This window comes from Nansenia antarctica, assembly GCF_963989245.1.
Source record: "Nansenia antarctica genome assembly, chromosome: 5".
Classification (NCBI taxonomy): Eukaryota; Metazoa; Chordata; class Actinopteri; order Argentiniformes; family Microstomatidae; genus Nansenia; species Nansenia antarctica.
Window position 1 is genome coordinate 23,478,210 of NC_137690.1, and position 17,085 is coordinate 23,495,294.

At 43.9% G+C, this 17,085-nt stretch overlaps 2 protein-coding genes across 2 annotated transcripts; one reads left to right on the plus strand and one right to left on the minus strand.

Annotated features, from left to right (window-relative positions):
* The first annotated feature begins 3,167 nt into the window (after positions 1-3,167).
* ficd (FIC domain protein adenylyltransferase) lies at positions 3,168-5,640 on the plus strand. Its single transcript, XM_080532713.1, has 3 exons — positions 3,168-3,314; positions 3,541-3,872; positions 4,089-5,640. Exons 2-3 carry the CDS (start codon positions 3,611-3,613, stop codon positions 5,165-5,167), a joined length of 1,341 nt encoding a protein of 446 aa, XP_080388839.1. The 5' UTR covers positions 3,168-3,314; positions 3,541-3,610; the 3' UTR covers positions 5,168-5,640.
* Positions 5,641-6,055: 415 nt separating this feature from the next.
* sart3 (spliceosome associated factor 3, U4/U6 recycling protein) lies at positions 6,056-17,056 on the minus strand (the record flags this gene model as incomplete). Its single annotated transcript, XM_080532705.1, has 19 exons — positions 6,056-7,638; positions 7,758-7,945; positions 8,166-8,318; positions 8,462-8,919; positions 9,065-9,233; positions 9,325-9,401; positions 10,521-10,633; positions 10,735-10,844; positions 11,004-11,062; positions 11,143-11,220; positions 11,355-11,462; positions 11,667-11,805; positions 13,166-13,321; positions 13,617-13,741; positions 15,060-15,165; positions 15,416-15,600; positions 15,712-15,816; positions 16,114-16,240; positions 16,853-17,056. The coding sequence occupies 19 exons, from the start codon at positions 17,054-17,056 to the stop codon at positions 7,428-7,430; spliced, it is 2,871 nt and encodes a 956-aa protein (XP_080388831.1). The 3' UTR covers positions 6,056-7,427.
* Positions 17,057-17,085: the final 29 nt, after the last annotated feature.

The following is a 17,085-nucleotide window of genomic DNA, read 5'->3' on the forward strand; positions in this document are numbered from 1 at the left end:
TCTCTCTCTCTCTCTCACATGTACACCTCCACTCCACCTAAGTCCAGGTGGGGGTGGAGGAGAGAGCTGGAGCCTTTACATTAAATACACTTGGCTGCTATAACTGCTTGAGGTTGCAGGGGAGAGCTCTCATGCAATAAATCACAGTGTCTCCTTGGTACCACAGAGGATGCAGACAGCTTTAGCAGGCCTCAGCCTGTTGGGAAGGGTGTGTATATGTGGGTTACACATGCAGATAGTTAGCTAGCACTGTATATCTGACGCTCTACAAAAGCCCTTGTTCTACACTCCCAAAGGATTTCAATATGATTATATGTATCCTGCCTGATGACATTAACAACATTCTTATTTCTCTGGACTGCTGAGCATCTGCTCTTAGAAATGTGTGTGTGTGTGTGTGTGTGTGTGTGTGTGTGTGTGTGTGTGTGTGTGTGTGCGTGTGCGTGTGCGTGTGCGTGTGCGTGTGTGTGTGTGTGTGTGTGTGTGTGTGTGTGTGTGTGTGTGGATAGACACTATGATAGGGAAGCAGGAAAGCCAGAGAATGGCTAACAAGCTTATTTGGGACATTAATTGTTAGCAGAACATGAAGCATATTTTAGACACAGATGATGTTGATCTATCAGCAGTGGCTCTGGAATTCAGCAGGGGTAGTTTCACATCTCAGCATGTTTACAGTAAACAAAGGATAGTGAATCCACCGGCACTCAGGTAGTCATACAGCAGGACTTCTCAATGTACATCTTACCTGAATTCATAAAAGGCAAATGGGGAGATGCAGAAATACTACGATGAACCAATTGAACAGTTTTGGTGTAATCACAACAACTATTCAATCAGCAATGTGGAGAAAAACAATTCATGATGATGATGATGATGATGATGATGATGAGTAGTCATGATATTAATGGTAGTAGTCACTGTTCTTATGAAATTTAGAGCGGCATAAGATGGAAATTATTTTGTGCAAAATATAAAGTATGGCAATACTGCCCTCTAATGTTTGTAAGTGGAACCTGGTGCAGAGAAATCCTCTGCTGATGAATAAAACTGATTTCTGTTATACTGTATCTATCTGGATCACTGACCAAAATGTTTTCCTTAAAAATGTAAGCATCCATATCCAACAGTACAGAGCCCCCCTGGGGTCACATGGTAGAACTTTTTATTTTATTCGTTCCCTCGGTTTAGTAATCCGTTCCCTCTGTTTAGTCATTCGTTCCCTCGGTTTGGTCATTCGTTAGGGTTATGGTTATGGTTATGGTTATGGTTAGGGTTAGGGTTAGGGTTAGGGTTAGGGTTAGGCCCCACGAGCCAGAACGATTGCAAGGATTAGGGTTAGAATCCTTGCGATCGTTCTGGCTCGTAGGGCCTAACCCTAACCCTAACCCTAACCCTAATGAATTACTAAACCGAGGGAACGAATTACTAAACCGAGGGAACTAATTACTAAACCGAGGGAACGGATTACTAAACCGAGGGAACAGATTTACTGAATCGAGGGAACGGATTCACACATCAAATATTTTTTTGCTACCATGTGACGCCAGGGGGTCCTCAGTACTACAGAAAGAAATGAGGACAGAATTATAAAAAAAAAATTGTGGGGCAGCTGGCCATTTCCTAGCACTGACCGTGATCAACCAATGTGAGGACATACAGAATTTCATAGCATACAGGTGCCTCACAACAATTTGAATATCATGGAAAAGTTCATTATTTTAATTCAAAAAGTGAAACTTTCATATTCTAGATTCATTACACATAAAGTGAAATATTTCAAGCCTTTTTTGTTTGAATGTTGATGATTATGGCTTACAGCTCATAAAAATAAAAATAAATCAGTATCTTACAGATATATTACAGAAGACCAATCAAAAAAAGGATTTATAATACAGAAATGTCGACCTTCTGAAAAGTATGTTCATTTATGCACTCAATACTGGGTTGGGAATCCTTTTGCACAAATTACTGCATCAATGCAGCGTGGCATGGAGGCAATCGGCCTGTGGCACTGCTGAGGTGTTATGGAAGCCCAGGTTGCTTTGATAGTGGCCTTCAGCTCGTCTGCATTGTTGGGTCTGGTGTCTCTCATCTTCCTCTTGACAGATTCTCTATGGGGTTCAGGTCAGGCGAGTTGGCTGGCCAATCAAGCACAGTAATGCCATGGTAATTAAACCAGTTACTATTAGTTTTGGCACTGTGGACAGGTGCCAAGTCGGAAGCATGAAGTGCTCTAAAATCTCCTGGTAGACTCTGGGCTTGATAAAACACAGTGGACCAACACCAGCAGATGACATGGCACCCCGAATCATCACTGACTGTGGAAACTTTACACTGGACTTAAAGCTACTTGAATTCTGTGCCTCTCCACTCTTCCTCCAGACTCTGGGATGTTGATTTCCAAATGATATGCAACATTTGCCACAGGCTGATTGCCTCCATGCCACACCACACATTGATGCAGTAATTCATGCAAAAGGAGCCCCAACCAAGTATTGAGTGCATAAATGAACATACTTTATGTAAGGTCAACATTTCTGTAGTATAAATCCTTTTTTTGATTGGTCTTATGTAATATTCTTGAGATACTGGATTTTTGATTTTCATGAGCTGTAAGCCGTAATCATCAACATTCAAACAAAAGAGGCTTGAAAGATTTCACTTTATGTGTAATGAATCTAGAGAATATAAAAGTTTCACTTTTTGAATTAAATTACGAAAAATATTGAACTTTTCCACGATATTTACATTTTTGGAGATGCACCTGTATATTAGAAGAGATATGCAAAACTCTCATTAATCAATCAAACCCATCAAATGAGTAGGATCAAGTGTTCCTCGAGGGGTTTGGCTTGTGGCAGTCAGTTATCTGTACACTGCCCATTCCCTGAGACTCAATAACCTAAAGCTTCACTGCAAAAGGTATCTCAGAACATGGAAGGTTGATCGCAAAGTGTTGGGCCCAAAAGGTTCTCTGCTACAGCCCACATTAAGCCTCCTGTGTCAATCAGGCATTTCGGGAAAAGGTTTTATAAAATAAAAAGAGAGCGATGACTTCGAACGCATAGCCCTCTCTCTGAGCCAATCAATAGCAACAACAAGTCCATTTTGACCAATCATATCCCAGTATCTTGGCAAGCCCTTCATTCGCGATAAAGGAAGTTGATGAGGTGCCTGTAAATCCTAAGCGTTTGCCATTAGTTCGCAAATTAGAGGATTTAAGAGGTAAAGATCACAAGAACGTGCAATTCTTCACCTTGCATTAACTAGTTGTTGTTGTTTTTTCGTTAGAATTGGGTGGCTATAATACCATGGTGAGTATGCGGAGATGTGGCTAGTGTCTATTAACGTACCTAGGTAACAGCTCCACCGCAACTGAGACTGACAGCTGCTATTTTAGCTAGTCGTTGAGCTTTATAACGCCGATATTGGGTTTGGCTAATACCTAGCTATATCGTGTATATCTACCACTGTACGATTTGTTGATCATTATATGTTAACCACATTTGGTAAAAACGTGATTGTTTCCCGGCTCCACAGCTGTTCCTCGGCTAGCCCAGATGGAATAGATGGGTGACGTGTCACATGAGAATGGAGAATACAATCGGTGATGATGGCTGTAATATCGGTGTGGCGATCCACCCGTGTGCTTGGTGGATGGGGACCGCTGCTGTGCCTGCTCTTGGGCTCTCTCGTGGCTCTGTTGATGCCCCTGGTTGGGGTGGAGGACCAGTGTTGTGCCACACTGAAGGGTATTGCCATGTTGCGCTGCCAGCTGTGGGGGACCAATCAGCGTGCAGTGGGGTCCACCAGCCTCACTGTGCCCTTCACAGCCCTTGATCTCCTGCCCTTTAGGGCCAAGCCAAGTATAGGTAAGTGTGTGAAGTTATCTTCACCCTATGGACACACAGGATAAAAACATGTTCAGCTAGTAGTGTTGTAACTGCAGTTACCAGAGGAAATCATGGGTTTGTTTCAGTGCACATTGTTTGGTTCATGACTCACATTATGAAACTTCTGAGAGATGTTCAATATATTTGTTCTTGGCAAGCACAACGATTATGTAATGTGTTATATGCTGATTGCAGAGACAGAGTTGGAGGCCAAGGCAGCACTGCAACAGGCTGTGGAGATGAAGAAGCAGGGAAAGAGAGAGAAGGCCCACAAGTTGCTAGTGCACGCACTCAACATGAACCCAGACTTTGTGGACGCCCTGACTGAGCTAGGGACCATCCTGGAAGAGAAGGACGTTGTCCAGGCAGACCACCTCTACACCAAGGCCTTGGCCATCTCGCCATGCAATGAGAGGGCCTTGGTGAGCCGTGACCGCACCCTCCCCCTGGTGGAGGAGATCGACCAACGCCACTTTGGTGTTATTGACAGCAAAGTACGTCGGCTGATGTCCATCCCTAAAGGCAACTCTGCCCTCAGAAGGGTGATGGAGGAGACCTACTACCACCATATATATCACACAGTGGCCATCGAGGGCAACACCCTCACACTCTCTGAGATCCGCCACATACTCGAGACTCGTTACGCTGTGCCTGGCAAGAGCCTGCAGGAGCAGAACGAGGCCATCGGTGTGGACGCAGCCATGAAGTACATCAACACCACGCTGCTGTCCCGCACCGGGGCAATGACTGTCAGTGACATCCTGGAGATCCACCGGCGGGTGTTGGGCTACGCAGACCCTGTGGAAGGAGGGCGCCTGCGTACTAGCCAGGTGTTTGTGGGCCACCACATCCCACCCCACCCTCAGGACCTGGAGCGCCACATGCAGGAGCTGGTGCAGTGGCTCAATTCAGAGGAGTCCCTCCAGCTGCACCCTGTGGAGTACGCAGCCCTCGCCCACTATAAGCTTGTCTACGTACACCCCTTTGTAGACGGGAACGGACGCACGTCGCGGCTTCTAATGAACCTGGTGCTCATGCAAGCACGATACCCACCCATTACCATCCGTAAAGAACAACGGGCAGAGTACTACACTGCCCTGGACACAGCCAACGAAGGGGACGTCCGCCCCTTCATCCGCTTCATAGCCAAGTGCACAGAGATCACCCTGGATACACTGCTGATTGCCACCACTGAGCACGCTGTGGGGCTGCCTGGCTCCAGCCACCACCAGGCCTGCCCCGACTGCAAACAAACCATCACCTTACACAATTGAAGCGGAGCTGGAGGGGTTTGATCAATTTGGGTTTGCCTTGTACTTTTAAATTGGTTTAGAAATTCTCATCTTTATTTAATGGGGTTAATGTTGTTGATTGAATAAGGTCAGATGTTTCTAATATGATGTGACACATAGGTCCTGTCTGAATTTGCAAACCACACTCAAATGGTTTTATAGTCTTTCTAATGCTTACTTACTGTTTTTAGAGTACGGTAGGCTCTTAAGATCAACATTCTAGTTCCATTACATCGATTATCAATAATGTTTCTGACTGTGAAGAGAATAATTCATGCTATTTATTCACTACAAGGTTTAGCAAATTATTATATGGAATGTGTACATGTCTGAGATTGATTCAGCTTCGATTTGTCTCTATTAGATAAACAAATTGGTACTTGTCTAATTAAACAGAGAAGTACTTTCATATCTATTTAACTGTTTATTTATTTTGCTACAAAATAAAATATTTTATTACCCTCTAGTGTATCAACATCTGTGATAAGTTGTTGGATGCAAGAATCACACACGTATTCATCTTATATTGCTTTAATAAACAACTTTAGGCCAGAAACAGCTAAGAAACCACAGGATGACATTTTAAACACCAAAATGACAACTGTAGGACAAGCAGGAAAAGAAAAAAAAATCACTGAACAAAAATAGACAAGTACAATCTCATCAGAGAAAGTTGCAACAGTGATAAATTCGTTAAGAAAAAGTAAGTTTTTTCTAGTTAAACTGCGTCCATATAATTAATAGCAAAATGCAAACACATTGACAACATAAAAATGATTCAAAAGTTACTACACAATGTGTATACACCATATTTTTGTATTGGACATAGAACAGAAAGCATCTTCTAGATAACACATTTGTATTCCCTTTAACTAGATTAGGCCACTGTGGTGATAGAACAATAGATATAGCTAATAATCCTCCTGTTTTGAAAACATACAAATGCATTACAAAACTGGCCAACCACTGGGGGTGTGAACACTGAATATAGTACATAACCCTCCAACCAAACAACCAGTAAGAACACCAAGATCATTGATATCTATATTTACCTTTGCCAGGCAAAAGGGATATTTTGTAATAAAGGGACATGTGGAAAAACATCTGAATATTGTTGTCTCCTTCATATTGTGGGCAGATATGTACAGTGGAGGTTCTTGTAATTCAACAGCTGCATAGACCTCCCCCACCCCAACACAGACACCAGGAATGACCTACCAGTCAAATGTGAAATTGGAACTACACTTCTCAGAGGAACTTGATACAGAGACCACAATGTTAGTGTCCTCCCATCCTCTCAAGATAGACAGCCTAAGATGGTGCACAACAAGTCTCTGAGCCTGGGGAATTGCGCCATGCACACATTAATTACCTGCTAAATAATAGCACTAGACATGGACCTGCTCTGTAAGGGATTTGAACTGATCGTACATGCCTTTTTATTTACTTTATCTCAGTAGAACAGCCTTCTAGTTCTTTTGAGAACTACAGAGCAAATGCAAGCACAGGACAGGTGAGTGAGTTTTATGGGTAGCACTTCTGCAAATAAATTATTTGTACAAATGCAGTTCATAGTTTTATGTAAAGCACGGTGCTGCCTGGAAACAATTATCATTGCATGTTACCTGCCATGTGGGGCATGCAAAAGATGACTTCTTACACTGCCTGAACAATATGAAACAAATGTATTTTCATTGTATTAATACATACAGTTTATGTACACACACTATCTAGAATAAACCTCACAATAAATGTCAAGCTCTTGCATATACCTTTTAAAACAACAAGAAACATGACTCACAAGTGTGGTTGGGGTTGTTTAAACATTTAAAAAAATACTCTCACCCCAAGAATTCCAACACCTTTCCCAATCCATAACAACAAAAAATACACCTAGCGACATGAGGTGTTCGATTTGTATATATTTACACACAAATATATAATGACGTCTTCTATAAAATATCTTTGCCAATCAAAAAAAAGCTGACTGAAATTGGTCATAAAACAGACATTCTATCATACTTGTTCAAAAGGAATATCAATCATTGTTCAAAAGGGTCCAGGTTGAACAGGGGAGGAGCCAGGATGATTAAGGCTTTCACACAGGAAGTGACTTGAGGGTTGGGGTGGATTAAAGGGGGGAAGTCACACACTTATAGGACAATTACAACCATCTTTTCGCTTTCAATACAAGATGGCTTTCCATATCAAAGCAGTTATTTTATGAACTCACACCCTAGTTTCACTTTTTGAAAAGCATTCTGGCAAAGTCTGAATTGGACAGGGGCTTGGCTTGTGCTTCAAATCCTGTGCTTCCAGTTGCATTCAGCCCCCCACTGCCTGCATCCCCCATGGATTTGGCTGCTGTCCCATTCGCTGCTTTTCTTTCAGATCCACTTTGTCGATTCAGAGAACGTGGGAGTAGTGATAGCTGGGTGCGTCCTTTTCCCCTCCTGAAAAACAAAACAAAAGGAATCAGGCTGCTTTTAAATTTGGTTGATTTACATCTGTCTTACTTATGCAAGTAATGTGGCTGAAAAGAGAAGAATTGCTTGAGCAGCAGCTAACTTACGATCCATAGACCTGGCCGGGCGGCATGGCTCCCAGGGGCCGGCTGGAGCCAGGCTTATCTGCTGTGTTTCTACGAGGTGGGTTGCTGATGGCAACAGAGAGCGTGTGATCCTCTAGCACCAAGCCATCCATCTTCAGCACTGCCTGTGAGGCCTGGGCCTCATCCGCAAACTCCACATATGCCAGACCCTGCAGTGACACGAGACAGCAGGACATTAAAGCAGCAAGCCTCCCATGGGTACCACACCATTTTATGTCACCATTTGTGATTAAAATGATCTATTTGGCAATTAACACAGATGGATATATTACAACAAATGTGACTAAATAATAGAGAAGTCTAGAGTAGTGCTCCGACTGGGTAGTGTTCTTTATACATTTAGCAAAAACCTGCAGCTTTATGTCTCACCTTGGGTTTGCCTGAGCGATTGGTGACCATGCGGATCTCTTTGACAGTGCCATGCTCCTTGGACAGGCCCTCGAGCTGTTCCTTGGTGCAGGAGTAGGGTAAGCCCGAGATGAAGATTTTGTGTCTCTCCAGAGCTGTGCTGTACTTAAACACCTAGAAGTGATGAAATACACACAAAGACAAGTAAAGAGGTCTTGTACCTTATCCTCACCAAGCCACATAGCCAGCTTGTGTTCTGGGTGAAACAATTTGTCCATACCCAACACCAACACTCTTAAACATGCGGTTTAATTTACCTTGAATTCAGGGTTCTTGTTTTTATCCACACAGGGTGATACGAACATGGGTCTGCCCTCCACCTCTTGCCGGTCGAGTTTCAGGGCTTCTGTCACGGAGGCCTGACCCTCAAACTGTACGTAACAGTAACCCCTGAATGTGCCTCCGACAGAGAAGACGGGGCGCACCTGCTGGATCCGGCCGCAGGCATCAAACAGCTCCTTGAGCTTCTCCTCTGGCTCCTTCAGAGTGAAGGCGAGGTTACTGACGAACACACTGCTGTTGTCGTTGCGCTGCTCTAGGTTGTCATCCTGGGTCGTCCGTAACACCTCTGCTGACCCCTGCTGGCCCTTTTTAGCAGCAGGGGTTTCCTGCCTGCGGCCAGGTGGGGCTCTCCGGCCACTCTCCGTCTCCATCATCTCCTCACGGCCTCTCTTGCCTGGCTCACCCTCTCCGCGGTGCCTCTTTGGAGGTTGTTCTGTCACACAGGGTGGGGAGACGGCACATAGTTCAACTTCTGATTCATGCCATCAAGACGTTTGTTCGCCATCAGTCCTACTCATAAGCAGGCACCAAGCAATAACATAAATATGGGAAAATAAATCCTTGTTGTCTCTCCTTACCTGACTCATCACCCCACTCATCCTGGTAATCCTCCTCTACCTTCCTCTTTCCCCCAGCTCTGTTGACTTTCTGGCCCTTCTTCTGGGCCTTCTTGTCTGACTTGACCTTCCTCCTCTGTTCAGTCTTCTCGTCCTCCTGCTGGGCCTGATGGGCCTCTTTCCCTGCCACCTGAGAGAGAAGAGGAAGGGTGGCATTAGGACATGACCGCACAATAACAGAGCTGTTAACAGAGCTGCACAATACACGTATTGAGTCTTACTTTGGCTCTCTGCTCATTGACCCTGTTCAGCTTTGTCTCAGTCTTCTGTACTGCTGCATCCCAATCCTCCAGAGAACCTGAGGGTGACACACACAACACTCACATCACGCTAACAAACATTTTATGTCTTTTACAATTCACCTGATCAACTTGAACAGAATTCGGTGTCAACCATAGGGGTGTAACGGTACACGTATTCGAACCAAAGCTTTCGGTACGGGTCCTTCGGTTCAGTACACGTGTGTATCGAATGAATGCAGAACTTTTTTTTGTGTTGAATAATCTCAGCCAGTACACATGCGCACACACGCCACAGAGAAATTGTCAGTCATTTAGTTTAAACCAGTGCTTGAAGTTCTTCCAGCATCCATTAAGTCTCCTGTTTGGGAAAATTACGGTTTCTCGGTTACCTATAACGACGATGGACAAAGACAGGTGAATCAGACAAAAGCTATATGCCGGCATTGGTTTGGTACCTGTACTGTAGCAATGACAATAAAGACCATTCATTCATTCATTCATTCATTCATTCATTCAACTGCGATCGGGTATATGGCTGGCTGTACGTTGAACTTGCTCACTCATTTGAGATGGCATCACCCGAATGTGAACATCACAGGAACAAGAAAAAAAAAAGTGCAAACTCAGCTCCGCATGGCATTTAAGCAGTCTCTCGCTAACAATTCAGACCGGCCAAACAAACGCCATAGGTGTTTTTATAGCAGCGGACCATACTCCGTTTCAAGAACACAGGTTTTAAACATGTTGTCAGTAATATGGTGAAAGAATATAATAAGTATATGAAAATATAAACATATGTTGAAAGTAATTGAACCTTGTTACGTAGTTCTCTCTCGTCAGCATTTCAACCAGCAAATCATACCAGCTCTTTATAAACAAGTGCAAACTACAGTCGTCCACAACTTATCCAAGGCACCTGCTTTCTTAATTAAGAATGACCCACTCATTCATTCATTCATTCAGTAAACCACTTTTCAGTAATCCACGTTTAATATTAATGGGGAAATAGTGTTTTTTTACCCTGCTGTACCGAAAACGTACCGAACCATGACTTCAAAACCGCGGTACATACCAAACTGACATTTTTGTGTACCGTTACACCACTAGTCAACCACTATCTGACACTCCTGCCACCAAATCACTTATTCAGGTCTTTTGCATCCTCTGTAGCTTACCCTCGACCCTCTCAAAGGTGAGCAAGACCTCACACACATGCTCCGGGTAGTCTGACGTGCACTGGACCGCCCTGTGAAGAGCTTTCCTGCAGTGGAGAGTGTCTCCGTAAGACCTGAAAAGATCCAGCCCATCAGAAAACACTCCCAAAAACAATTTGCTCTCAATATCCATTAAACCAGCAGTTGACAGGTGGCCATAGACAAGTGCACTCACCGTTCAAGGTTATAGTATTCCAGCCACATATTGGCGTATTTAGCGTTGCCTTTAGTCATGATACTGTCCCACAGTTCTCTGGCCTTTTGCATGTTCTTACAATGTAGCGCCTGATCAAATAGAGGGAAACTGTGATTTCACTGGTGAACATAGAATTCATTAGTGCAACAAAATCATAAATCATTACTTCATAAATTAAACTAGCACTTTGATTGGTGAGATCTTTCCTGATATTTATGACTTGATTTTCTCACAATCTTAGGCCTTACCTCTACCCTTGCCCAGGTCTGCATAATAGTACAGGAGGGGTCTCCACTTTCACTAAACCCTAAAGAGAAGCAAGACACAGCAGTGAGTCTCCGGCACACAAAGACATACATACAGTCTATAGATGGGAGATTTACATACTCTCTTCCACGTCTTGTTTCAGGTAGTCCAGAGACCGGGAGAAGGCTGCTCGCAACGCCTCCAGCTCTCTGCTTGACTCTGTACAAATAAAAACTATAATCATTTTACTTTTACACAGAGAAATCTTTTAATTATGTTTTTTTTCTGTTTTTTTTTCCATCATTGATTAATTATGGGTTATAATGCATTACCCAATGGAAAGGTGTTGTCACCTTTACTGAAATCCACACGTCTCCTCAGGTAGTCAAGGTACACTTGCCAGATATCCACGTAATCTGTAGCTTGTATGAAGCCAGCATTCAAGGCCTTTTCAAATATATCTGTGGGGAATGAAAGAGGTCGAAGTTGAACTCCTTAGTAACACAGTACCTATGCCCACGAAGGAGGCAAAAAAGCTACAGAGTAAGAAATCAATGTCCAACACCTCTTCATCCAAATAATATACAGTGCTTAATCTGGAAATATCCTTTGCATCCAATCCAAATATAGCTGCATGCACGACCACCACTATGATGAGTGTTTACCTGAAACAGTGTTGTGGTCTGCTCCATGCCTCTCCAGGGCTAGCACGTAGCTCTTCCACAGGCCCATGGTCCAGGGACAGTTCCTGACTGCCCGGTCGTGAGAGGAAAGGACCATGTCTTTGATCTTCAGTTGACGATCCTAAGACACCATGATAGTTGTTGGTTTAAAATCCAAACAATTAAAATCCACATTGACAAGACATTCAGAGAGAGTAAGGTCCAATCCCAATTCACCCCTTGGCCCTACAATTTAGCCCCTCCATTTCACACGTTCACGTGTAGGGGTAGGTGTGTCCCAATTCCCCAATTGTGTTGGGGTAGGGCTAAGTGGGATGGCTACATGCACACTCCAAACAGAATGTTATGAAATCCCAGAATACCGTGCGAATCCGTTGTCTAGCTGTGTCTAACGTTAGCTATCTAACATGTTTTAAGGCAGATGTGTGCATGACAGTCCTCCATTTTGACATATTTCCATGTGACATTTCCCCTTTGACAGCATATGACGCCCGAAATGTAACTAAAGTTCAGCCGCGAAGTTGTTTCTGTCCTCTAATATCAGTGCAGACTGGCAGGGTATGAGCACAAGTTGCTAGCCTACAGAGCACCACTATTCTGTCAGGAAGTGGCCTGATAATAAAACATTGTTCTTTTTTATTTGATGACTTGTTTGATTGATTGAACTTAAGCGTGAAACTTAAGTTGTGAACGAATCACGAGCATCCATGCTTTTAGATACTACTGATGACGTATCACAGGGTCTTGAAGGGTTATCCCATTTCATAGGGGAATATTTCCAACCACTACCCCTTGTAACTCTGCTCCGAGGGGCAAGCAGAAAAGCGAATGGCACTCCAAAACGAGGGGTAGGGGTAAACATGAGAAATGGGATTGGGCCTTAATCTACACGTAAATTGACAATAATGTGTGAAAATGGCCTTTATAGCAGCTATTGGTGTTCCAGGTTCACCTTGGCTGTGTAGACTGCTTGCGTAGGTGATGTACAATAGATACTGCCCAAACCCATTAGGCAATGTCATAATTTGATTAATGTGTTAAAATACATCATTCAGTTAAATTGCTCCTCCATAAATGTAATGACTTCCCTGAGTATTAGTAGGAGAGACACTTTTATAACACATGGCTACAATGATGGCCTCATGAATCCTATGGCAGTAAAGGCCTATATTGCTATGTAAAACACAGGAAGGTCCAAAAAGGCACCGCTGAAACAGAGCCTAATGGATTATAGGTTAGGAACGTTATGATTTTTATTTGTTTTATCCCTGGTAAAATGCCCAGGTTCTGATGAACTACTGGATGTTGTCCGTGTTTAGTGTTTGCAATCTCAGCATCTCATTATCATCCCATTAAAGCAATTAAAATGCCCATGAATAAATTTCAGGAGCTGCTGGAGAGATGGGCTGTGAGTAATTAAAATGAGCATAGTGCAGCACGTCACCCGGTGTGCAGTGTGGTGGGGGGTGGAGGATACTCACCAGGTACTTGGTGTACTTGGCCCACATGTCCGGGACCAGGCAGTTCTCTGCCAGTGCTCGCTCAAAGATTATCTGGACCCGTGCCGGATCGCCCTCCTTCAGCTCATAGTCAATGTAGGCCTGATACTCTGCCAACTTCGGTGGCTCTGCCACCAGCTGCAAGGCAAATGTTGGCATAATAAAAGCATTGTAGAGCTCATGCGTACCATAAAAACTCCCACAATGATTTGCGATACATAAAGGAAAGCAATCAACTTATTGAAGCATTTGATGCTTAAAAATCAATGCCTAATCTTCCTGCTTATCCACAATAATTAAATAACATAGCCACCTAAATAGGTAGTAAAGTTATGTGCTATGCTTTTGAGGTGTAAACGTATATCACACTACAATCTCAACAACTCTTCATATTGGCCACATCAAAGAGCAGGCATGTAGAAACCAGAAGTACCAATGTCGTTTCATAGGGTTTGCTTTTCTCCATCTGGTTTAGGGCTCTCTTGTACTGCTGAGAGACAGTATCAGGCACTCCCTTGTCAGTCCACTCCTCATACTCTGCATAGGTAGCTCCCATGTCTGCAAAACAACAGTAGGAGTCAACCTCAGCACTGCATAGTACTATACCATACCAAGTTATATGTGTTGCTAGAATGAAGGTGATGGGTTCTTACAGCAAAATAAAGGGTCGACAAGCCAGGGTAGAAAACCACACAAAGGATAGAATCCCTGCCCCCCCCCCCAACATTTGTGACAACATCCTGCTGCTGCTGCCTCCTCCAGTTGACTGCTGCACATCTCATTCACACTTCTCACGACTTTCAAACAAACCTCTGAATCTATGAGCTTTCTTAGTTACAACGTCTATATTGGATCATCGGCTGCCCCCTGCCTCCCATCACAGAACTCCATAGCTTTAGATTATTGAAGAGTGTACGAGAGATTGTGGCTGACCCTTCACATCCAGCTCACAGCTTGTTTGAATTACTCCCTTCTGGACAGCGGTACAGGGCCATCAGGTCAAAAACATGACACAACTTGAACAGTTTCTTCCCCAAAGCCATAGCCCTCCTCAATAACTCCTGATCATTGCACCTTGCACTTTACATGTTGTTACATATTCACTCATATTGGTACTGTATATATTGTCTTGAGTATTGTTGTGTTGTCCTCTTGTTGTTGTATGTACTTTAGCTTGTTCAGCATGGAGAATACCAAGTCATGTTCCTAGTGCACTGCACATGGCAAATTAAGTTCAATTGAATTTAGTTTTTTTTTTTTTTTTTTATGTGGCTGGTAGAAACACCAAAGAGTTAACATTTCAATAAGAGGAATAAAGGCTTTAGTGTCTGTCCTTTATTTTAGCAATCCTGTATTTGCATGTTAGCAGCCCGTTAAAATTTTTCTTTGTGCCATTGTCTTGTAAAGATACACACCAATGACTGACAGGCCCAGATAAAGAGGGATTATATTCTCAACGCTGGCACAGGTTATTGATGAGATGGGCTTAGCCGTTCCAGAAATGCCTCCGGTGGCCGTTCAGCCAGACCAGGAAAAAAACAGCAGACAATGTCAGACCATCTGGCTATCTCTTGGCCAGTCCTGCATTTGGATGAATTGCTGGTCAGGGACCACATTACTGGGCCTGGTAAGGATTAGTACTCTCTGTAAACCTGTCTAGCCTTTAAAACGGCAAATGATATGAGAAAGCAACTGATTTCATTGATGTCGCAGTAGATAGCTCCACATGTCCTTGGCCTGAGTCTTTTCAGTGGGGACTTTTCAGTGGGGACCAAGTGAGCCATGGTGGACTCCCAAACACATGACATTTCAACCAGCAAAATACCCCTCCCCATTTCACAGCACCCGCTCCAGAGAAAAGCTAGGAGAGCCATACCCATTAAGGGGATGGCCAGCTGGCGGCGGAACAGTATGTGCATGCGCTCGAGCTGAACGTCAAGCCGCCCCTGCTGCTCACGGGTGGGAACGCTGCCAGGTGGAGGCTGGGGATGAAGGAGGGAAAGAAAAGTGTGTTCAAATTCAGCAAAACGCCTGGCTTGTATCAGCTTCAGATCAATCATGCAATTTGTTGTTAGAATTTTCACATTTCTGCTCAACACTAAACGGAGAAAATCCCTTATTGAGCACAAACACACCTTCAGATATGTAGAAATGGGCAGAATGTTAACGTATTCAATTAGCATGCATGTTGCAGCTACATGAAACCATAATCATCATTCAGGGGGCTCAAACCTGCACTGTGGCCAGTATGGCATTCTCAAACTCTCTGTAGGCCTCCCATACTGTCGCTCCCTTGGTCATGTGCAGCCCTACAGCTGTCAGGGCTCTCTCGAAGATGCACCTCACTTTTTCCATCCCGCCAGGCAATCCCATGCCACCAATAGAGTACTGGGCATACTCAAGCCAGATTTCTGGGCCTACAAGCAAGACAAAAAACACAAAGATTCACAATAATACTGCATGGAATCATACAACTATCTATTGAACCTGCCTCAGAATGTAACCTTAAGTGGGGACAAATAACTCACAGATATAATCTTTCGCAGCCTTCTCAAAGAGCTCGTAAACTTTCTCACGGTTAGGCTCCTCCTCTGACAGGCGGATCTCATCCTTGAGCCAATCCAGCCAGATCTCTGCAGGAAAGGACAGGTCAGTTTCATACACATCTAGTTTGTTTAAAAGACTGAAACCATCACATGGCTAATGGGGAAGTACACCTTATTCATGATTTGCGAGTCTCAACATACATTGAATTAGGCAACAATAAATAAGGCTACTTCATAATAATCCAAAAAAAGAACAGAAACAACAGGTATATCTGAAACAATGGCTTCATTCTGGCTGAACTCATAAGCATCTTTGCTCAACTACACAAGTTGCTACGCATAAAGACAACTTGCATCCCAAGCAGACGGCAGAGAGACACCAACCTTCAGTGAGGGGGAACAGCTCACTCATCTTCTGCCTTGCCTTGCGCAGCCGGAGCAACTCCCCCTCCTGCCGCAGGAGTTTGATGAGGTCCACATGGCAATTGTAGTCAAACGCATTGATGGACAACTGAAAGTCACATAAAATAAAGCATTAAACAGACAACCAGACTTACAACCAACAACATGTCGTGGCTGTACTAGGTGTCTATGAACATTCAAAGCTAAAGCTACCGAGTTCAACTTCAGTTGCCACTTTGCAAAGATCGATGTCGACAAAGTGAGGTGAAGAATAGCACGATCGATACAGATCAAACACCACCTTGTGTTTGATCAAATGCAGCGTTATCTTACATTCGAAGGAACCTAATGGTTCAAGCTCGAAACCTAGCTAGCTAACTCTCTCACCGAAAAGGCGCGTGTTTACCGTGTTTACCGCCCCGCAACACACGCTGTGTCGGCGGGTCAACTTCGCAGTGTGTAGCGTGTAGCTAGCAGGCTAAATGTAAACATGAAGCCAGAGTATTTGGAATTGACTTTAAATGTGAGTGACAAACAGCTATATGGGACATAACATATATCATTGTAATAATAGCCTAGTCGTGAGCGAACCCAGAACCCACACAGTTTGGGTTTGTTGATGAGTATGGCTAACCGACTGCCTGGCTAGCCAGCTGGCTGTCTCTCTGGCTCTCGGCGGTCTCACTCCATTCATTTAGCTAGCTAAGAACGCGTTAGCTACCTGCTCCTCCAAACGCTGGATTTCGGCTTCGTTCTCTTTTTCGTCCTCTGATGAATCGTCTTCTTCTTCGTCGTCTGACTGTTCTATCCCCATGCCCTCCTCCTCCTCCTCCTCGTCTGACTCCATGTCTCTCTCCATCCCTCCTGCCTCTTCCTCCATATCTTGCAACTGCGTCTCCTCTGCGTTCCCCTGCGTCGCTGCCATGTTGGAAGTCTATCTGCCTGGTAACAACG

What these genes read in the sequence shown, in the direction of transcription:
- ficd (XM_080532713.1), top strand. Translation starts at nt 3,611, where the DNA reads ATGATGGCTGTAATATCGGTGTGGCGATCCACCCGTGTGCTTGGTGGA. An exon ending in TAGGGCCAAGCCAAGTATAG is followed by an intron (nt 3,873 to 4,088) that starts GTAAGTGTGTGA and finishes TGCTGATTGCAG; the next exon opens with AGACAGAGTTGGAGGCCAAG.